The sequence below is a fragment of the Penicillium robsamsonii genome, assembly GCF_028829455.1.
Source record: "Penicillium robsamsonii strain IBT 29466 chromosome Unknown utg000004l_segment0_segment0, whole genome shotgun sequence".
In the NCBI taxonomy this organism is placed as follows: domain Eukaryota; kingdom Fungi; phylum Ascomycota; class Eurotiomycetes; order Eurotiales; family Aspergillaceae; genus Penicillium; species Penicillium robsamsonii.
The window spans coordinates 218,119-240,373 of record NW_026643222.1 but is presented as its reverse complement, the minus strand read 5'-3'; the positions used below and the strand labels follow the sequence as shown (position 1 = coordinate 240,373).

At 50.5% G+C, this 22,255-nt stretch overlaps 6 protein-coding genes across 6 annotated transcripts; 1 reads left to right on the top strand and 5 right to left on the bottom strand.

Moving 5' to 3' along the window:
- Positions 1-225: 225 nt before the first annotated feature.
- N7447_007571 (putative GATA transcription factor (Ams2)) lies at positions 226-3,929 on the bottom strand (the record flags this gene model as incomplete). Its single annotated transcript, XM_057231833.1, has 2 exons — positions 226-3,824; positions 3,890-3,929. The coding sequence occupies 2 exons, from the start codon at positions 3,927-3,929 to the stop codon at positions 226-228; spliced, it is 3,639 nt and encodes a 1,212-aa protein (XP_057083598.1).
- A 729-nt stretch (positions 3,930-4,658) lies between these two features.
- Positions 4,659-5,396, top strand: N7447_007570 (mRNA splicing protein SMD2; the record flags this gene model as incomplete). The annotated part of the gene is made up of 4 exons (XM_057231832.1): positions 4,659-4,687; positions 4,751-4,783; positions 5,025-5,273; positions 5,354-5,396. The coding sequence occupies 4 exons, from the start codon at positions 4,659-4,661 to the stop codon at positions 5,394-5,396; spliced, it is 354 nt and encodes a 117-aa protein (XP_057083597.1).
- Positions 5,397-6,171: 775 nt separating this feature from the next.
- N7447_007569 (uncharacterized protein) lies at positions 6,172-8,113 on the bottom strand (the record flags this gene model as incomplete). Its single annotated transcript, XM_057231831.1, has 4 exons — positions 6,172-6,800; positions 6,855-7,483; positions 7,549-8,059; positions 8,107-8,113. 4 exons carry the CDS (start codon positions 8,111-8,113, stop codon positions 6,172-6,174), a joined length of 1,776 nt encoding a protein of 591 aa, XP_057083596.1.
- A 2,057-nt stretch (positions 8,114-10,170) lies between these two features.
- Positions 10,171-13,012, bottom strand: N7447_007568 (cullin family protein; the record flags this gene model as incomplete). Its single annotated transcript, XM_057231830.1, has 5 exons — positions 10,171-10,234; positions 10,299-10,659; positions 10,717-11,136; positions 11,190-12,270; positions 12,326-13,012. The coding sequence occupies 5 exons, from the start codon at positions 13,010-13,012 to the stop codon at positions 10,171-10,173; spliced, it is 2,613 nt and encodes an 870-aa protein (XP_057083595.1).
- A 957-nt stretch (positions 13,013-13,969) lies between these two features.
- On the bottom strand, positions 13,970-15,118 carry N7447_007567 (Ulp1 protease family protein; the record flags this gene model as incomplete). Its single annotated transcript, XM_057231829.1, has 6 exons — positions 13,970-14,024; positions 14,104-14,655; positions 14,730-14,749; positions 14,809-14,858; positions 15,006-15,033; positions 15,083-15,118. 6 exons carry the CDS (start codon positions 15,116-15,118, stop codon positions 13,970-13,972), a joined length of 741 nt encoding a protein of 246 aa, XP_057083594.1.
- Positions 15,119-16,412: 1,294 nt separating this feature from the next.
- Positions 16,413-22,134, bottom strand: N7447_007566 (putative Rho guanyl nucleotide exchange factor; the record flags this gene model as incomplete). The annotated part of the gene is made up of 4 exons (XM_057231828.1): positions 16,413-17,567; positions 17,620-19,475; positions 19,532-20,527; positions 20,589-22,134. The coding sequence occupies 4 exons, from the start codon at positions 22,132-22,134 to the stop codon at positions 16,413-16,415; spliced, it is 5,553 nt and encodes a 1,850-aa protein (XP_057083593.1).
- Between the last annotated feature and the right edge of the window lie 121 nt (positions 22,135-22,255).

Genomic DNA, 22,255 nt, shown 5'->3' with positions numbered 1-22,255 from the left:
GAATGTATCGGAGTTCTTTCAAGATACTCCAGGTCATCAGTTCGAACAAATAAGAAAAGGCCGTAAATCTCAAGGTGCAAGTCAGGATCCGTTGTCTGTATGCAACGAGATCAACCAATAAACCGAACGCCGTCGCTAAAATAACAGCAAAAATAAGAATAAAAATAGGTAAACATGATTGGTTTGGCATGTGAGAAGGACATCGATGGAGCCACTCCCCCCGTCTTAGATAAGGGAGGTAGCCTGGTGGCCTTCAGGTTCTTCACCAGCGGGCTGGCTCTTGAGTGCGTCGGCGGGGAGAGTGTCCGAGCTGAAAAACCCGGAGTCGGGAATGACAACATCATTGAAGTTGAAGGGGAGGAGGTCGGGGTTGAAGTTCTCTTTCTCGTTGGGGTCCTCAGAGAAGAGAGCGCCCAGCAGCTCATTGGCAGGAGTCTCGCAAGATCCAGCAGGGGAACCGTAGTCCGCTGGAAGCCACTCCGCCCAGTTGTCACCGGTGAACTTCTCGTTCTCCATTTCGAAGAAAGCTTCGGCCTTGTCGGCATCATCGAAGATGTCGAGGATCATGCCATCAAGAGACTCGAAGGTCCCCGGAAGACTATCGGAGGTGGGTTGTGGTGGAAAAGACTGTTGCTTGGCCGGGGACTTCCGTGGTGATGACCGAGGACTTCCGTGAATAGATTGGATACGCTGCAGGCGTTCTGCGGATAGACGAGCTGGAGTCATGACCGAGCCTAGATCCTTGCGTTTGTTGAGGCTTGGGGAGTTGGCGGGGAAAGACAAACGCTTGTCAATCGCGTTGATGCGTGGGTTACGTCGACGGGGGGTAGGGCTTGCTGAATCAAATCCAATGGAGGGACTTTCGAATAGACCATCGAGGTCATCGGCCAGTGTGGGTGCAGGATTCTCCTTTTGCTGACCCAGCTTGTCATCCTTTGTGGAGGCAATGCGAGGGCTGCGACGGGGAGAGCAGCTGTTTACCATAGAAGAATCAAGCTCCTTCAGAGGCCCATCATTCTGGGAGTTCTGGAAAAGGGACCTTCTCAAGGGCTTGGGGGTGAGACTATTGGCATCTGTCATTGGAGCAGAGCGGGCTTGCGTACGGCTCACTGGGCTAGACTTGGTGGCACGCGTCAGTGCCTCTCTGGCGTCCTGCTTGGACCAACGGCGTCCCGGGGTATCGAACGTCCCTTCCAACTCAGCACTGGTCCCTCGAGTAGAATCGTTGGGAGAATAATCCGCTTCGCCTTCTTGATCGTCATCATCGTCCATTTGGGGGGTCTCCCCATCGGGATGGACGGAAGACGCTTCGGTGGGTGCTGGAGAGGAAGCCGAGGGCTTCTTTGGTGCAGCCTTGCTCCGGGTTCTGGTAGCAGGGCAGGAATTGACCTGGCTGCGGTTCCTCGAAGGTCGCTTTTTGTACTTCTTGGCCGGCTGCGCTGCTTTTGGCTTGGTCCACTTGTCTTCCGGGCGCATTTGTTTGAATTTATGGAGCCACAAACCGCAAGGATTGCAGAAGGTCAACTGCGACCAATCATTATCATCCTGCTCGAGAGCCTTTTTGTAGATCTTGAAACTCTGCATTTCGCCCTTGTCGTTTCGGTCCACGGCCTCCCAATAGAGCATAGGGGAAGAGTTCATCATCTCTTCTGCAAGGCTCTGGCCACCCTTGACCGTTTTCACCCACGCTCGCCGCCAGCTGGCGGTTTCGATGGTACCGCAATTTTCACAATACGGCGGAATTTCCCCATTGAGAATAGCATTGTCCAAGCGTGCCTTGATGTTCTTCGGCACCGCCTTGGATCCCTGCTTCGCCAATGGCCTTGGCTTTGACGGTTGCTTTGGCTGCTTGGAACTGGAACTAGCTGTCTCACACGGCATGAAAGTGACATCCACAGGCCCCACAGGCGCAGCAGAGCGAGGAGGTAGAATTGGGTCGCTAGCGGGGATTGCGCGATACAATTGGGAAAATTCATTAGGGAAGATATGTGGCGCTGGCGCGAGGGGTTTTGGCGCCAAGCGCTGTGCCCCAGAGCTCGAAGAAGGTCTCGATGCGGGTGCCATGGCTGTGGCAGGACAGGGTGTAGGACGGGATTGAGCGGGGCGAGAAGGGGCAGCACGAGATATCGGACGCGGCGCCAGCTTTGCAACCTGCTCCATTGGAGTATCATCGACGGGGAGAGGATCGTTGTTAGTTCCCTGGGCAGCACTGACAATGCTGGCTGGAGAGCCTGCCTGCACAGTAGTGCGAACTGAGCACTTGTCTCGGGTGATTCCACGAGACGCTCCCGTTCTGCGGTCATCCAGGGGCACAACAGCGTCATCGTCCATGAGTTCATCCGGTCCTGCACTCAGGAAGCCGGAGTCATTGTCCAAAGACATGGTAGGCAAGACAGGGCTTGATCTATTTGCTAACCGGCTATCGAAAACTGGAGGCGATGATGGCATGTTGAAGGATGGCTCAAAGAGACCTTGGTAACGGGTATCCTCGGGGGAGGCACCGCCAGCGTCTGTGGCAGGGATATCATCGCTCATACAATATGGAGAATTGTACGAAGCAGGACACGAAGCAATGCTAAGGCTCGACGACTCCCGCAACAAGCTACCCGTGGGTCGGCTTCGACGCTGGAAATCAGATGGTCGAGAGATGGGGGTGGGTGGACGGACAGGCTCTTCGTGGGAATGCTCGACCGTGAGAGCAGGGTTCACGGGAGTTGGGCGGTGAATTCGTACAGAGGCCGCAGTGCTAGCTGCAACTCTGAGCGAACTTGGTTGTCTTTCGATGTTCATACCCGACTTTCCGGGCCAGTTTGCCTGATACACCTTGGCCCTCTTCCGGGCTGGGGCCTCTGTTGAGTCTTCATCACCACTGCCATATCCGGACTGAATGGATCCCCTTCGAGTGTTGTTGTGTGAGATGTGTGAAAGCTGGGTCTGGTTGTCGCAGTCCCGCATAGAGGCACTTGAGGACGGGCGAATCATATCACTATGGGGAATGCTCTGTTTGGGGTAAGATTGATGATGAGCTGGCGTTCGACATCCACCGGGCGTTGACACTCGACTGCCAGCGTATGAGTGCGAAGGTGATACCGAGCGGACCGATCCATTGTGATGGAATGTAGGGAACTCTCGTGGCGTCGAGCCTTCGCTCAAGAGCTGATGGAATCTCTCAATGCCAGACTGATGTATCGGAGATCCGTGGTCGTTGTGGCTCTGGCTTCTCGCGGATTCCAAGAGGGCGGGGTTTTGACGAACGAAATTTGTCCATGACTGCGTGTCAAAGTCGCCTAAATTGCGATTGGTCAACTTCTGATGCTTCTGCATGCTGGCGAAGTACTCACTCTGAGTGACAGTGGGGACAGGCACCAGCCGTAATTTGACCTCCAACGTCTCTTGGGCACCTTTGGAGAAGAGACCACTGAGGGGGCTCTTGCAAACTCGCCCAGTAATCATGGTCTTTGACTGGCTATTGGGTGTCTCGGGTGCCGATGAGAAGGTGGCCAGCACCCCAGAAAGCATGCCTTGCCCAACAAGAGGGGTTTCGAATTCAGAATAGTCGTAGGCATAGACGGTATAATCCTTTCCTAATTGACCCACAAGCTCCGGGCTAAACAAGGACTGCGTAAGTATATTATTTTTTTTTTTCTCCAGGGGGCAAAGGAAGTCAAACCTAGCAGAGACAATTGCCTGGATGCATGTCTTCAACTCGATCACTCCAACCGGAGTATTCTCGTCTAGAAAAGCCGTTTGGATGTCAAGCACGTGTGGCCACCGCGCAAGGCAATTGGTCTTATTTTCGTTGTCGAATGTATAAAGAACTTTCACTGTAGGATAACCATGTTTAGTTGCCACTCAATTGCTCTCGTTAGAACGGTAGTGGAAAACATACGCCTCATAGGGCGGACATCGATACCGTCCTGAGACTCCATCTCATCAGACTTTGTTTTCCCACCATGCACGACGGTTGATCAGATTCTGGGGTTGAAATGAAGGGCGGAGGGCGAAGGGTATTGAAATATGATCGAAAGTATGAGATTCGAGGGTCGAAAATATGGACAGGTAGAAATAGTGGAGAGCAGGACCGAAATTATCGATCAAAGAAAGCCCTTTCACTCTGGATCGGGAATGAACCGGAAGGTATTAGCGAGCCAGCTGATCAGCAGTGCATATCTAGGATCTGGTCGACTAGGAGAATGGACAGGTTCTGCAGCAGGTAGTGGAGGTGTCTTCTTTTCTGCAGGCTTTGAATGTTAGCAATTGATTTGCATGCTCTCGCAGAGAGAAAGGATAGGCACCTGAAAGGGGAAAAATGATTCTTACCAATTAAAAGAAAAAAAGGGTAATAGTCTCTCCACTAGCTCTGCATGACCAGACAAGAGTGGAAGAGAGAAAGGTGAGGAAGGGAGGAGGTTAAGAAGCCTTGCATGCGCGGGTCAAGGCTATATTGAAAGATCTCCAAACAAGCGTGACGCGACGTGACTGTAACCAATCGCGACCTCGGGAAATGGCTGGGACCTGGCGCCTGATGTTCAAGGTGTCGATATTTTCCTGAGGTGTTCGCGAGAATTTTCACGTGACTTGAGCTCTCCGTCAACTTCAACCGTCACACTGCTGCATCAACGGCATCTCTCGACTTCAACGACCTTTTTATACCCACCATGTCGACCGCTCCCGAACCCCAGATTCAGTACGTTACCCTATCAATGACTCATAGCTCTGTCCAGGACCAATCAGCTAACAATCCGAACAGAGACCTTCTTAACAAGCCGAAGAGCGAGCTCACGTATGTACACCCGTTACATTGGATTTGATCCCCTCCCTTCCCATGCGCCATTTCTCATTCTGAGTAATCAATGGCCCCTTGAACTCGGGGGTTTCTGCCTGATTCTCGGGCTCGAGGGGCTTACCTACGACGCCCGCATCTCGGAAACTTTGCGACCGACATCTTCACATCCTTATGCAAGCTGCGCAAAGTACATACAGAGGAAAAAAAAAAACTAATCTTGCATCTTGCATCTCAACAGAGAATATGAGGTCGCTCTCGTCGAGGAGCATGAGCTCACCGCCGGCCCCCTCTCTCTCCTGCAAACCGCCACCCGCACACACACCCAGGTCCTGATCTCCTGCCGAAACAACCGCAAGCTGTTGGCCCGTGTCAAGGCCTTTGACCGACACTGCAACATGGTTCTCGAGAATGTTAAGGAGATGTGGACCGAGAAGCCCAAGGGTGCCAAGGGCAAGGGCGTGAACAAGGACCGTTTCATCAGCAAGATGTACGTGCACCAGACCGCGGACGGATATCCTTCCCTTTACTATCTTGCAGCAGACTCTAACCTTGATGTCCTATCTTTAGGTTCCTTCGCGGCGACTCTGTTATCCTCGTCCTGCTCAGCTGAGCAACTCATCACACTTTCCTCGCACACTTCAATCCCCACGTTGACATGATCCTGATATCTTCGATCTGCGGGACGGTCGATATCCTGCTATTTGCACAGCATCTCGAACCCATGGAGAATACCCGTGGGCGATTTATCATGTAATCGATCTCGATACCCTTTTTTCTTTTCTCCTCACATCCCGCTTTTCCTCCCTTGCTTCTGGTCCCCGCCAGAACTCAATTGATCGATGCTACTACTGTCTTGTTTGGCGTGGTTGCTTGTCCCAAAGTACCCAAAGTAACCGTTGCATGTACAAGTCTGTTCTGTCGATCTTGTCTTGTTTTTGATCTTTTCAAACTGGGGATGGACTAAAAAAACCTGTTGGCGTTCAGATCTTTGCGCGGGCTGCTAGACCCATTGTTGTTTTTTTGTAGAGGGAATCCTCGGGCGGCGTCAACCTGGAGCAGAGCTGGTTAGCAATAAATGTTTTAGAAAGATTTCATCAGAACTCGGTAGATGTTCGTAAGCTAGTAGGTTACCTTTGGGCTTCAGATGCTTCTATGAACTTGACATTCCGATGCCTCACTCTTGCATGTTAGGGCTTGTTCAGCCCCAAGCCCAAGAGAGGTAGATCATAACTTATTCTTCGCTATACTCATCACTACAAGCACTCAACATATCAATTTAAAAAAAATATCATTATCATCAAATGACCATATCAAGACACAACCATGAACAAAAAAAGAAGTGACCAGGTATGTGGTTATGTAAACTCAGAATCATCCTCACAACCCTATACACCCTCAGCAAGCCCCGTCAAAAACTCAGACAACCCAAAGGCCCCAGGATCAGGAATCTTTCCAATCCACTCCTGCTCCCCACCAACATAAACACTCCTCCCAAGACTAGCCTTCATAGCCTTCGTAGACTCAGTCCCCTGCTGCGCCGCCGCCGCAGCAGCCCTCACATCCCCAGTCTCAAGTAACGTATCCACAAACGGCGCCAACGCATCAATGAGCGTCCGGTCGCCAACCTTGGCAGGCGTGTATTTCCCCAGTGCCTCAAACGAAGATTTCAATGCCTTTGCCCACGTCTGTGTTGTGATTTCCGTTGGCGAGGAAGTGTCTTGCGCTAGTAGACCGTGTGCTAGTGCGTTTAGGAAGATAGCGTAGATCGCGCCGGAGGTCCCGTCCATTACGTTCTCGACGACTGTCACGATTCGTGCGACGGTGCTCACGACATCGTTTGTTAGTGGTGTGGTTGTGTCGTTGAGGAGGGATTGGATTGCTTCAGCGCCGCGCTTTAGACCGATGCCGCAGTCGCCGTCGCCGACGATTGTGTCGAAGCGGGTTACTTCGACTTCGGCGTTGATTACACGCTGTAGGCCGGCGCCGAGGACTTTTTGGACTACGGCTGGGTCGACTATGTTTGCGTTAGTTATTGGGCATTGGAGAAGTGGATGCGGTGGAAACTTACGCTGTAAGTTGCTGTGGATGTCTTCGGCCAAATTCGTTGTCTTCAGCTCGACGGGGTCCGCATTACGGTTCTTTTCCCAGGTAGATGTATTGATCGGAGCAGACCAGCCGACCGCCTCCGCGGGGGCATCGAGAAGCTCAACCATAGTCGTTTTCACACCCAGACCTGGGTCAACCAGCTTCATCAGCGAGACGCTGAAGCCGAGGCCGTTCAGACTGGTCAGGAAAGTGCCTTGGATCACGCGGATTATGTTGACCTGGTAGTCGCGCTGGAGCTGGCGGTAGACTTCGTCTGTGATACCGGCTAGCTCGAGCGGGCTGACGCCGCCGAGATTGTTGATTAGAAGCACGAACTCATCCTCCGGCTTGCGGGTCACGTAGCAGCGGTCTGGGTCGTTGTGGTCGAGTAGCTGGAGCAGCATACTCCGGACCAACTCGACGAGGTCGAATTTCACGCGGTGGGAGCCAGGCTCGTTGTGGATTCCCATGCCAACTTCGACCTCGCCGTGCGGGATCGTGTCTTCGGGGACACCGCGGCCAGGCACGTGGACGTGTTCCAGAGACGATCCTAGTGAGACTAGGTTTGCGTTGGCTAGCTGGGCTAAAGCGTAGACGTCTTCGAGGGAGCCGCTGTGGAAGGAAATATTAGTATCTGTTCCCGTAGAAGTATAGCATGTAAACATGCGAGAACTCACCCAGCCTCAGCCAAAGCACCAACCATCTTCAGAATCAATACACCACCACCGATACCGCGACGACCGACCTTCCCACCCTTCACGCGACCAACCCCAACATCATCATTGATAGCAAAAAATTCCGTCTTGATACCAGCAACACGGGATTTCTCCGTGGCCATACCGAAGTTTAGTACATCACCGGTATAGTTCATAGGAAGGATCAGCACGCCGTTATCGGTGGGGACGCGATCGATAACCGCTCTGCGGATCTGCTCGGCAGACGGCGAGGCGAAGATCGTACCAGCGACCGAGGCATCGCAGAGTCCGTGGCCGACGAAGCCTGCAAAAGCGGGTTCATGGCCGGAGCCGCCGCCGGTCACGATGGAGACTTTGTTTGCTCTGCGGGGTGCATCTGGACGGCGGAAAATGATCTTATTCTGTCGATCCAAGGCCAGAGATGGATTTGTGAGTGTAAGCGAGTTAAGCGCTGTGAGAACCAGGTGGTTTGGATCGGTAAAGAAATGTTTGGCTGTAGGGGGTCAGATATGTGGGGAAGATCTGGGAGGTGGAGCGTACTCTGCATTGTTGATCAAAAGTGGACAGTTCAATGTTTCAAGTGGAAATGTTCGACTTATTCAAAAGACGGATTTTGATCTGGAATTCGAGAGGTTTAAATGTTTCTAATGGACTCGGAGTAAAGGGCTCGCTAATGAGAATATGGCTCCCAAGATTTCCAAGATTTCCAAGATTCCGAGATGCTCGATGAGTCCTAGTCGAAGCTGAGAAGCTCTCGGATTGGATTTGAGAGTCGTAGAGGGCGGGGAAAAAGTGGGCTTTCTGTGAATGTTAACATCCTTGTAGTTGTATAGCCAAGTGTAGTAGGACTTACGAGGGATGGATGTTCAACTCTTACCTGGGCCACCCTCCCCTCTTAAGAGCATCAGTACGTACATCGTACAATGGAGTACGTATTCCTTTCTTTTTTTCCCTTTTTTTGCAGCTCACATGAACATAATCGAAGGTCTGGATCTGCGGTTCGGCTTACCCTGTAGGGATATCCCGCCAGGTACATTCCAGAAAGGCGCTTCCTATCGCCCGAATGAGCGTTTTCACCGCTAGAGAACATTATTGGAATGGACTACGCAGTACTGAGATTCGATCCAGAGCTCTCTCCACTCTCGCCCGAGTGGGCTTTTGTTGGATTAACTTAGTAGGTATGCCGGCATACCTGGTGCACCTACCACCTCTTACTTTGCTGAGCTATACGTTATAGACATTGTGTATTCCAGAGTCAACTATCATGCCAGACGTTGGTCGAGGCTTTCAATCGACATCTTAATACAACATAGTATGTCAATGCCATCCTCAATCCCAACCCAATCGCCACTAGGGAAATTGGGATACCGCAAGTCCCAAGTGGAGACATCATGAGACCTCGAAAAAAAAAGATCTACATACGAAAGGGGCCTCTCCGGGTTCGGATCTGCTGTCAGATCCAGGGATGTGGGGGGGTTCTTTTGATATTGATCTCATATGGTTCAATTATGTTATAAGGTATCAAATGCATGCGGTTTCAAGTTATATTCTATTATCCTAATATTCCATCACCAATATCAGTCTAGAGCAGGCCCAGCCGCGGGTGAGTACAATAGTGGTACGGAATTCCTTGGTCTACCCCCCCACAGCTCTATATTGCTGTAATTAGGGACCATCGGCACTCGCCGAGGTTAAGCTCGGTATCTCGCACTTTGTACGAGCGGCTGGGACCGGAGGTACTCCGAAGATTGATTCTCCCCATTGCCGTACCACTACTCAGTTTGTCACGGAATGCGGTATATGCTTGGTCGCGCTGTTTGATGCCTTTCAGCTCAATTGCCCAGGTCAATATTATTTACTGTGATGATTGTACGGCTGCGGACTAGCCAGATATAAGAACTCGCTTCTCAACAGAATTGGGAGCGATCTCTAGGAAACCCACACAAAAACACATTAGTAATTTGGTTGAATTCGCGCGTTTATCATATTTTGCTAGTTAGTGACATACCACCAGAAATACCATACAAGTTCAGCCAGGTACCTTTGATGGAGCTTTGGTCGAGGCTCCTTGGAAATCTTATCAATGGGATAGAGCTTGTTGCTTATCGTGAAATGCGAGGACTCCCGAAATAGTTGCAGATAAGAGATACTTCATGTCCATGGGTTCAGAGCGAGTGGAGTTCGATCGAGCCGTAGCATAAATATCGTTGGCATTGTGAATGGTGATCTATGGCGCCACCGGAATTTTAGGAGAAACATGAAAGACATATGATGGTTGCGGATAAGAAGATTGATCTGATGAGAGGATGAAAAGGTAGACGTTCGAAACCAACATGTAGAGATTCACTATGTTCAATGTACTTTTTCATTATGTCCTTTTCATCGTCACCCAGACTTACTCTGTAGTTAATAAAAGATTGTAATTAGGATCAGGGGGATACCTCTAGCGGTTCTGTTGAAAGATCCAAATCCCATTGTACTGTCTTACTATAGATGCACAATTACCCCCAAAGGACAAGTTAAATGTCTCCCAAAACATAAACCAAATAATGTATGCATTCAGTAAAGTACCTACTCTTAACATGTAAAAATAAAAATTATGCCTTATGACACGTAGCTGTATTGATTAGTGCCTTCTTTGCGTTCGATGTATTCCTTCTCGATCAACCTAGGGAGAAAACAATGTTAAACATGATAACCGGAGACAACGGGGGAGTAATATTGATACATACTTCTCAATCTCTTTCTTAATCTCAGCAGGCTGAAGAGCACCCCGGGTCTTAGTGGCACTGAGAACCTCCGCAACCAGCTCGGCGTGGCTGAGGGATTTGCGGCTCTTCATAATGCGTACGATAGCAGCCTGCGTCTCAAACTGGCGATCGGCCGCAACCCGCTCATGCGTAGACTTAGTCTCCTCTTTAGTCTCCTTCAGCTGAATCTGGTTGATCTTAATGCGCAGTTGTTTGTCGCTGAAATTCGCGTTGTACGAGAATTGGTCGCTGGAGTTCACATCCTTGCCCTTGGGGTTCTTGGATAAGACTCGGTATTTGGCGCATGCCAAAGACTGGAGTGTTCGTTTCAATTCCGGGTCCGCTGTGTGTTATGTTAGGGATTGTTCGACGCTGGGGTGCTGCTGGATGGTCCACTTACACAATCCGGTTGCTTCTTGGATCTGGGTGTACGACATGCTCTCGCCATCGGGGATATCGTTAAATAGTAACAATACAATTGCCTGGAACGAGCTGACTACTAGGTTCTTCTTGCCTTGGGGGAAGTTTGCAGTCAGCTGACAATGTGCCAGTTGATGTTTCCAGGTGAGCTTGCGCCCTGTATGTTTGTTGTGGTAGAAAGTCTCGAATTTTTTGATCGAGCGTGCGATATTCGATGGAATGCGTACGGGAACATCGGGATATGTCGGCCAGGCGGCGGCAGAGAGCACGGCGACTTCGAATTCGAACCGACCCTTCCGCTCCTCCTGCTGAGACCGTCTGAAGGCTGTCATTTCCTCGTTAGCAGTGTCCATGTCGTTGAACATGGACTCGAGGTTATGAGTGAAACTGGACCCGCATTCTGATTAAATATTAGTCGAGGCGCATAAAGATAGGATCTTCGATGCGACAAACCGTTCTTCAAACGAGCTAACATGCTCTTTTCCGCATCATTGCTCGCGCTTCGTTTCATCAAGAGACGCCGAGCAAGGTCGTTCTTGTAAAAGGCTTCAAAGACGGCCTTTCCATGTACGAACCGGAAAAGGTCGAGAACTTGATCAAGCTGTCGATCAAGCTCTGCATCGTCGGACATCAGGCTTACTTCCTCTGGATTCCGGCCGGGTGGCAACTTGTAGCCGCCCTTAAGCAGCCTATCCACGTATTTGGCGATCATTTCACCCGACTTGGGGTTGTCGGTGCCACCCGTAGAATCCATCTTCTTCCCATGATTCATAAAGGTACCAAAGGCTTCGCGAAGGGTGTTACTCAACTCGTCGTTCGACTCGAAAGCATTTGACCAAAGATCATCAACCTTTTGCTTAAATTGGAGCAGGTGAACGACCATATCAACCTCCTTGTCTTGATCAAACATGATGCTCTCACCCCCCTCGACGATGTACTTTCTGAATGCAGGCTTCAATTGGAGGGTAAGATCTCGCCGGTCAAGCAAACCGTATAGTTGTTTCAAGGCGGTCTTATTGCCGGCTCGCATCAAACCAAGCACTTCATCTTCGTTGGTCAACACGTCGGCCTGCTGTGTAACTAGAGTCTCATCCAAGAGCTCGGACAGTTTAAGCTTCGTGCTTCGATTGAAAGAGAACAGACCGCATCGTTCTACTTCGCGTTCGATCAACCGGTGAGCATTCTCGACGTATGAAGCCAGGGATCCTGCTGCTTGTTGTTGAGACCACTCCTTCACAAACTCCTCCGACTTGGCCATGAATAAAGGCTCGAAGTCACTCCCATAAACATCGAGGCTGTGGAAAAGCTGCATTGCCTCTCTGAGTAGACTTGAATCTGCCAATGCCTTTGTAAATCCGCCTCGATCCGCCTCGATCAAATCATATGCTCCTTTCAAAATCTTTGGCTTCAGACTGGCGTCGGAGAAGATGTATGACCGGAATTGAATCAATCCCATTTCACGGATCACCGGTTGTTCTTTGGAATGCAAGAGGAATGACTGGTCGAGGTAATAGAAGATCCAGCGAACAGTAACCTGGTGGAGTGGAAAAGTTAGCTGTGAACCCCATTCATATTTCCTTGCCACATACTAGTTTCGAGTGCCAGGCCGACCATGCCTCAATCACTGCCTGCAATGTAGCGACATCGGTGCTACCTCCAGCTTTCGTAACAAGATTCGTCCGCATTGTCCCACTGACATACTCCCTGCACCGTTCCTGAAGCTTCTTTGCCAACAAAGCTGCCCGCTCCTGGCGGCAGACATTCTCCCCGCCCTTGTATAGCTCTTCCAGCGAGCTTTCTGGTTTCCTGCCATCGAAAATAGCCGTTAAAGCCGCATCCAACTGCGACCACACCTTATCGAAATATGATTCCTGGTTAAGCCGTGGCCCCGTACGAAGGTTCTTGACGACGAGCTTTTTCGCGCCGGTATGAGGAGAAAAGTTGTTTTGACGGGCATTAGCGTTCAAGCCTTGAGATCGGATGGGGCCATTTGGCCCAGACACTCCCCGACTAGGCGCGCCGTTCTTAGGCGGGGAACCGGAAATCGGATGCATCTTATGCGTGATGGGTTGGGTTGAGGGGCGTGAGGGAGATGGCGACAGACGAGAACGCTTATGGGTTTGAGAATCAATGTCGGGTGAGTACCTCTGAGAGAGGAGCTCGGAGATGGTTTGTTGCGATCGCGGCTGCGACCCTCCTTGATCAGAAAGCTTCCTCTTGCCGATCGATTGGCGCTTACCGCTCTGCTCGGTGTCGCCTCTCGAGTTCTGCTGCATCTACCCGGTTCAGCCCGACTGGGAGTTTGAGTCGTTCTAGGACGGAGACGATAAAGGATGTGGATTCCGGGAGACGTTGAGGGGAATTGACGTTGCGCTTGGGCTTTGGCTCCGCACGGCGATAAGATAGGGAGCTTACACGATGAACTGGACTTTTATAAGTTTATACTGAACTTCTACTTTTTGTTCATAGGTAACTTCCTTTGCCTAAGTAGATATCTGAAATGTGAATCTACTTCCACATCTACTTCACAACTACATGCATAGCCGTGGAAATAGTACGGAGTACATTGTAATCGGTATATACCGGCTAGACACCTGACTTGATATATCATAAGAGGAACTTGATTTCAAGTGTGATGAATCACTGATTAAGGTTATTTGCAGCCTATATGTATAGTGGACGGAGTACTCCGCACTCCATATAGCTTTCTACGTACCCTTGCCACATAGGACCCTTACACCGACTTTCGAGCATCAATTTCATCGATACAAGACCAATAGCCACGACTCTGCTACAATGACTAAAGTCGGAAAGTTAACCAGGCTTTGAACAGTGAAGCCTGTCCGGGAAAGTATATGGCTTATCGGTCCCCTTCTTCTCGTCGCTCAAGCAGCTACTCCAACGCCAGCATGGCTTGGCGACCTTGATGCGGTTCTTATATCCATCCACATAGGTGCCTACAATATACGTACATAGTGTGTCGAGGTACGTAAGTTCCTTCGGGAAACAATAGGAATCAGTTTATGGGGAAGTATATAGTGCAATACACCGTACATTTAAACTCATTATGTATATAGTTCATGATACGCATTCAAGTAATGCAACGCTGGTAAGTACACGATCATCAATGTAATGTCCACAAGTTCTTGATGAGGCTTTGTCTTTTGAAAAAGAGTCAGAGTGTGTAAGGAACCATGAAGACGTAAACTCATAAGAATAAAGGAAAAGACCGATCAATCAACACGCGGAGGACTCCTCGATTTCTTTCCCATAGGACTAGCGCTTGTCCTAAAGAATTCCGCTATTAGCATCTTGCTTCTGTTCCGTCTACGGCGATGTGCAGCTAGGTAGCATAAGGGTGACATACGATCGTCGACGCTCGCCTTCTTTCCGGAATCCTTCGATGATCTTGGCCATTTCTTTGCGAGACCCACTGGCGTCGATCTTTCGCCCTCCAAGACTCATACTCACTTTCTCATGTGCGCTCGCCATCAGCAACCGCTTCATGAGAAGATACCGCATATTCATACACACGTACACGCCGCAGTCGCTGCCGCCGTCTTGCTGGGGTGAGTCGTTTAGATGCAGGAACCTAATGGGCACGTTTAGGAGGTATCCGAATTTGCGAGTGACCGTGTCTGCTTCCCAGACGTTTCCTTGGTATAGCGAGTCATAGTGGAATGCGATGCGGTCGACGACCGAGATCAACAAGAGGGACCAGTGCGTGCCTCCTTCTGCTTGGGAGACATTGCGACAATCGTTGATGGGGAGGAAGACATGGGTTGCTCGGCTAAAGTCCGGGAGTGCTTCGCGGAGGGTGCGTGGGTCCGGGGTCTGAAGGATCATGAATGACATGCTAGGGCGGAGAAGGACGATGTTGGAGGATTGGTATCGTGCAAGAAATTCATGTTCGAGATATCTAGAGCAAGCAAGTCGAGAATCAGTGCCATGTTCGGTACTGTGAAGTATGCCGGGCCGACTGTAGGGACTTACTCCTCCCAGAATGAAATGATCTATGACAAATTAGCTCATGTGTCCCAGCTAGCAGGGTTGTCTCGCCATTGAAACCCACGTTATCTGTGAGCCAGTCGTTCTTGAGAGTTTGCATATCCTCTCTTGTCACTACTTGTTTGTTAGCCGCCTAGAACCTTCCTCGCTTCGGGGTTTGATTCCACACATCGCACGTCGTAATCTATGAGCACCCAAGGACGACTTGTAAGTATACCGTCTTCAAATCATCAAAGCGACAAGTTCTGTTCCAGAACTTACAACTCAAAAAAGCATCATCTGGATTCAACTGCGCAAGTCAGTACATGTGCCGCTAGTGCCAATCGAGCCAAACTCACCTTATCGCCAAAGCGCCCGCGTACCTTGCGCAACATGATGACGATATGTTATGTGTGTTGAAGTCACAAAACCGAGTTCAGACCGCTAGAAAATGAATGCCGTAGAAGCCGTGGCAAGGAAAGCTATACACTGCGCCACAGTCAAGAACGCGAAATACGTCCTAGGCTCCGAAGATAGCCAAGACAAACCCCACAAATCGCGGTTATGATAAACGGGGCAGATCTTTGTGCAGAACTTGAGAGTTCGGGATGCCCCGCGCACAATCTAAATGCGATTCACGCTGTAATATGCAGTGGCGGACAAAGTTGGAGGCAAGAGACGTCGGCACTGTCCCGAGTGACAGGCTCGAATGTTTCCCCCGTTTCTGCACTGGCGGAGTGGAAGTGGGACCGGTCGGGACCTCGGGATTAGGCGGCGGGGCGCTTCGGAGGGGGAGGCCGTCAGCCTTACAGGTGGCGGACAAGAAGAGAGGCGGAGGATGGAGGGCTTGAATGCTAATGCTGATTTCAATTGTGCTTATGGACAATAGCTGAGTATGCAGAGTATACCAAGGTTAAGAGCAAATAGATTAGGCAGTGGCCGTGCAGGGGAGGGTTAGACCCAGTCTGTGGGTTTCGGATGATGCAATCGGGGACACAGGAAGAGGAGGTTATGAGAGGAACACAAGACGAGGGACAAATTCTCAAAAGAACTGGATTCAGGCCAAGATAAGGATGATCAGGCTGCGTCACATGTGGGGGTCACATGATGCTACATAAAGTATATGGAGATAGTGGATTATACTGTTCAATACTGATGGGAATTATAAGAGTATAGATACACAGAATTCAATCATCATACGCCCATCATTTGAATATGCAGGAATTATTAAAAGAGTTGAATTCACAAGAAAGAGGGGTATCTAAACGTGCATCCCAGAGCTCCAGTAGAAGAAGAGGTTCAGAACATGCGCGGAGATGGGAGGAAATGAACTGAGAGCGCAACTGAAATCAAATAGAAGAAACAAGGGAGCAAAGCAACTGAGATGAACAGAAAAGAAAACGACCATAAGTCATCAACACGAAATGACGCCGAATAAGGCCAACGCAGATCAAAGCAAATCAAAGCGGCAACATTGCAATGTAGTAGCTTTTGTTTTGCCCTGGTCTCCAGGAGTATTATTTTGAAAAGAAAAGAAAAATATGAAGACAGATCAGAAAAAATTCAGGCGAAAGAAACATGGAATATGATCCTGTAGCTCCTGTAGTTAGTATGAACCCCTTATGGGTTTTGCAGATTTTTGAGAAATAATTGGCAAATACATCGAAAACATGGCGTGAAATTGTTAATTCAGGTGCTGAGTCGGGCAAAATGCTTGTTCCAAATCCACCCAACTGTCCTGGTAACATCGTCCTGATTACGGGCAAGCCAAAGCTCGCCCTTCTCGCCTATGACGTCGAAGATATCCCCGGACGCGTAGGTCAGATAGGGATATCCACCCTCGGTACGAGCGTCGATTTCAAAGTCATAAACACTCGCCGCGCAGAACAACGTTGCAGGGCCTACGGGAGGGGCGCTGCGTTCAAAGTGTCCATCCACAACGGTATCACTTGGCACATCCGACATGGGCATGGCAGACGAGAAAAATCCCGAGTATCGATCAGTCGGGGAGGTTGGCGCATTGCTCGAGTGCGAGGAGCTGTTGATCACATCCTCGAGGAAAGGTGTGTCTAGGCTGAGTCTCGGTAAGCTTGGGAACGGCTCGACGTCACTCGTCCTCCCAGGGGTGGAAGAACTGGTAACTTGCTGCAGCAGTTGATTGGGAGTGCCTGGGACAATTCGACCAGATAGAATGGAATCAGCCCGGTAACGGCTGCTGCGGCTGGAGTGGCTTTCTATCTGAGGAGACTGGAATGATTGGCTGCCGACGCTGAAATCCCGGGACATTTTGGGTGAATCATCGTTCATAGACCCAGGTCGCGCATTTGAGCTGTTCACCGTAGAAGGACGGCGAGGTGACATGGGGTTTTGACGCTCACTGGGTGAAAGTGGGACCAAATTGAGCGAATGAGCTATCATCGCCCCGTTGCAAGAGCTTAGCTCCGCCACTCGTGCTTCCATTAAAGTGTGGTCGCTATTGAAGTCGCTGATGAGCCTGTCGAGGTCATTGGGGAATAATTCCACATGAACACCAATCTTTTTCTGTAGAACGCTGTACCACACAGTTTGAATTTCGATAAAGTTCTTCAGACATGCTGCCATCAGTTTGGCAGTCAACGCATAGAGCTTAGGCAATTCATCCTTCAAAGTATCATTCAAAGCCAGGAATTGCTCGCCCTGTTCGATAGTCTTCTTATCAGGTTTGTCGCCACGGTCTTTAATGGCTTTGTAGCGCGCATATTCCGGGAGTCGCTTGTCGCGCTTCCGCATGACTCGCTGGGGTGCATTGTATAGTCCTAGTAGTTCAACCATCGGATCAATAACCGTTTTGCGGACGACAGCAAGCTGCGTTTAAATGTTAGTATTTTGTTCAAAATGTAAACGCGACACAACGTACATGTTCTGGCAGAGCAGTCTTCACAAGTTCCTGAACTGTCATCTTGAACTGATGCCACTTGATCTCCAATTGTGGATACGGAGAAGGCGACATGCTAACAATCTCTTCAATCGAATCGGCATACTCATTGAACTGGTTCACGTAAAGTTGCACATCTCGGGAATAACTCTCGGCGTCACGCATGACAACCTGCAACTGGAAATAGCCGTCGCTAAGCTTTTGCGCTAGCGAATCATAGGTTTTATCTTCAAACAGGTCGGAGAGGCCAACTTGCTGTCTGAATTTCTCTGTGCGGCGACCAAATGCTTTAGACAGACCGGTGCGCACATCGGACTGGTTGCGCTTTCGACCGACGGCTTGACCAACAAGGTCTACTCGTTTCTTCAGCTCGTTGATACGATGAGAAACATTTGTGACCTCTTCCAGGGCACTGGCAATCGCCGCTCGGTCGGGGTGGTCGTTTGGCGTGGACTCCAATAGATCGCGGAGAATAAGGGGATACTTCAAGATTCTTTGCACGGGTTTAACAAGCAAAGAGTCCAAATCCCAGGCGGTGGTGAGATCCATAGCACCCTTCTGACATTCGCTCAGCCAAAAGCTGACTTTCGGATTACGCTGCACAACCTGAAGTTTCTTGTTTGCAGTATCGTGGTTCTTCAAGTAGTCGGTGTACACCTTTTCCATCTGCGCCATGTGGGTGACAAAAATCTGACCCACAGAGGTCGCGCGATCCTTTTCGAGCTCTGACATTCCTGCAAGCTCGGCTGCTTCATCGGCCTCTGGGGTAGTGGACTCGGCAGACTGATTGTTGCGCTTTCGCTTGCTGGTCCATCGCAGAGCCTTTGGTATAACGTAGATGCTTTGAGCTGCTTGTTTTAGATCATACAAAAACTTGTCGGAAAATGCCGCGACTTGATCGGAATTGGCGAAGAGAACCTTGACATCATCGGGATCCAACACTGTGAGCGAGGTACTCTTGTAGATATCCTCAATGATTATCATATCATGACCAAAGGTGTGTTCCGTATCAACAAGTTCTTTGATTATGTGACGCCGCTTCTTGAGACGTCGTTGTTCCGGAGAAGGTGAATCCTTTGGCTCAACCCTAATGGTTTGCTCAGTAGACGGAATAAGCGAAGTAGCGGAGGAGTCAGCGGCCATAGAAGATTGAATAGACTCCAAAGTTTGAAATGAAGAGTCTTGACTGCTACCCGGGCTGTGTCCCGCAGCAGTGTGTATACCGTGGTTGAGTCCAATGTGGCCCGAAGAGATAAGCGGATTTTCACCTCCAGGAGGTTCATTATCGAGTGATTGAGTTGTTGAAGACGGGGGGAATGTTGATGAAGGGAAAACACTAGCCTGGGTCTGCTCGTTGGGAGCTTGGATATCAACGGAGAGTCCAAGACCACTGTTTGTACTCGATGCGCCCACGTCGTGGACTGCCGAAGGCACCACGCGTGGTGTGAGCAACCCTTCAGTACGCATGCCATCAGTTTCAGTGTCCGGAGTCATAACTTCATCTTCAGCTGCAACCTGCATCCAGTCCATGATAGAGGGAGATGCATGTTCCCAATCATCTCGTCCAACCAAACTAGCCGTGTGTGAGAGTTTATCGGAGGCACGGAACTCTTGGAATTCTGGCACGATGACTGGATCGTCAGTCAGACTACCGGGTCGCCCATTTGTACGTGTATCCATGGGATGAGATCGAGGCTCGGACGAGATGTGAATTGTTGAGCCAGGGTATTGGCTCCTGCCTCGCGTCAACTCCTCCAGATAAAGCTGAGTGGCACGCTTCGAGTCCCATTTGCCCAATCTAGCCAAGCTTGGGGGGTAGAGAAGGCATTGGGTCGAAACTGCTCAGATGCATGAAGTGTGTTTGGTCCCATTACGCCATGATCCTGAATTGGACCTGATGATTCATTGTCCACTATTGAAGCTGGCCTTGTTGAGACAGCTGAACAAGTTTCAGTTGGTGGTTCTGTTTCACGGCCTTGTAGCAGAGAATCATCCCCACTCTCGTCACACTGCTCGTCACAGGTGGAATGTTGGTTTTGTATAGAGGACCATGAACTGATGCTCCATCGGTTGTGAAGATGAGTCCCATTTTGAGCCCGGTTCATTGATGAATGCTCAGCCTCTTGAGTATTGGTGCTGCTAGACGAATTGTAATAGGTCGTATCTCCAAGCATAATCTGGATGGATTCTCTGTCGTCGTTCTCTGACAGACTACAATCGGGTTCATCGCATGAGTCGTCACTCGGGCTGTCGCGGATTTGCATTATTTGATCCAGAATAGTTCGATGAGAAATGCTGGGATTGCGCTGCAACAGCCCGGACTGCGGCTCCGGATCAAAAGTAGTGACATGGGTATCGCCGGAGTCCGACGTAGCAGCCGAATGTGTTATGACACCATTGGTAGGCTGTTTTTGATCTGCAGTCGTCGAATTCATACCCTGTGGGAGGCCAAGGGTGGGAGAGTCCATTGTTGTGTGGGGCGCTGCCATATCCGAGGCCGGCAGGGCAGTGTTGAGGTGCAGCCTAGGCACGGCATGAACCATATTTTCCTTATACTCAACCGAGTCGGTCACCTCTTCGACCATCGTAATCATCTCATCGGATGACGGCGCGTTAGTCATGGGTACGTTGGGGGTAATTGTAGGTTCATCTGTCGGTTGCTTGAAGTCTTCATGCGTCTCCTGCTCTCGCGCCAAAGCGTGATGTCGAAGCTTTGCCTTTGCAGCAGTTGATATGTCCGGTCCTCTGTCATTCTGATTCTTTTCAGCAAGGGGGGTGCCTGAGTGTCGGTTGATGGCCTGTTGAATGTGCCGCCGACGAGCGTCAAAATCAACCTTGCCCAATTCGGGTAATTTGCGTTCAGGACGAGACCGCGAGCCGCTGTGGCTGGCTTGTTTTTGTAAATTCAAAACTCTATCTCCGATTTTGGAGCGTGGGGGAGACCGCGGCACCATGTGAGACGGGTTGTCGAGGTCGTGAACTGCGCAACGGAGGCGACTTTTTGGGCGGCGGCTCAGCGATGTAGGCCTGAAGTCGCCGGCTGGATTCAGATAATTGATTGCGGGTTCGGCCAATTGTTAGATCCCGTCTACCACGCGAGGTTGTCGCGAACGAAGAGGGATCGTCTGCTGGCATGCGAGGAGGACTTTGTTTAGGTGACGGAATAGGAAGGCGACTACTGCCCTTGGGCGGCGAGGTGATGGCAGCGGATCGGCTGCTGAAGGTTGGATTGGAGGAGGGTGATAAGCTTTCGGGGCCGGAAGCAGTGAGGCGGTGCGAGAAGACAGGAATGCGAGACTTGGAATTTGGACTGTCCGGGGGCGATCCATGGCCGGGTTTGGTCCGGCGCAAGGGCGCAGGTACCGCCATTTCAGGATTCCACGGTTCTGCAAGGGGTTCTCTTATTTTATCCAAGTCACTTTGAACTCGGCGATGTTTACCGGTTGTATTTATCCCGTGGACGGCCTCCAAAGAAGTTGTGTGTCCAAGATACCATGCAGTAGGTGTAAGTGGTGATTTTGCGGGATATTGATCGTGATGCTCAAGGAAGGCTGGGTTTGGACTTGGAATACTTCCATCCGACCCGCGGCGTTGTTGTAGACGCGATATGACTCCGTTGTGAATCTGTGTGTTGATCGGCAACAGTTCACCGAATAATGGCCGGCGAGGATGCGACACCGGGGTCCGTTGAAACAGAGGTGGCGGAATAGCACCGTTTGTGTCTAGGGGCGGACCGAATCTCTCTATCTCCGGCGACGATGGGGTCGAATCGACTATCGCTTGAGAATTGGTGGTCGACTCTGGTAGGGAATCACGATACTGACGACGTCGTGGCAATACCCGATTTCGCTCTCCGTCAACACTTCCGGAAGGGCTTGGTGCCCTTGAGGCCGGACGAGAAACAGATGGCAAAGGTAAGATCTGATCGGACGTTTTGTTGAACTTGTTGACAAGATCTTTGAACGATGGCTGTCGTGATCTTTGGTTCGTTTTCAACGGAGGTATGTTGGCAGAGGGAGCTCCTAATGTTGGAGAATCTGAGGTTGAGCGATATGGTTGACGTCTAGCGCGCGATGACTCCAACATGTTTGTTGGCAGGGGTGACACTTTGTCACCGACTGCAGGATAGTTGGCCGCAGCCATGCCCGTTATTACATCGCCGAACCCCTCTCTTACATTGGACGATGTTCCTGGCAGGGATCCACGCTGGCGATAATAGTCAGCAGGGTCTGGAGACACCCCTCTACTATCTTGCAATTGATCGCCCGACAGGTGATTTGCGGAAGAGGAATTATGGGGACGAATGGAGCCCGACGGTGAAAAATACGTGGTCGATGATTGTGCCTGGGGGGAGAAAGAGTCGGTCGGCGAGTCACCTAAAGAAGTGGTAGTGTGCTCATTGACAGATTGGCCAAATACCGGGGCCGACGATTGTCGCCCAAACGGAGGCGGCTCGCAATACCGGACATCAAAACCCTGCTCGTCACCGCCAGACATCTTGCATGCTTCAGGCCGACAGGTCGACGTGGACTGGTCGCGGCCTTTTGGTTCTGGGCGGGTTGAGCTGGTGCGTTGTTCCGGGATGGTCGCCCAACGGGAATGTCGCAGATGAGTCGAT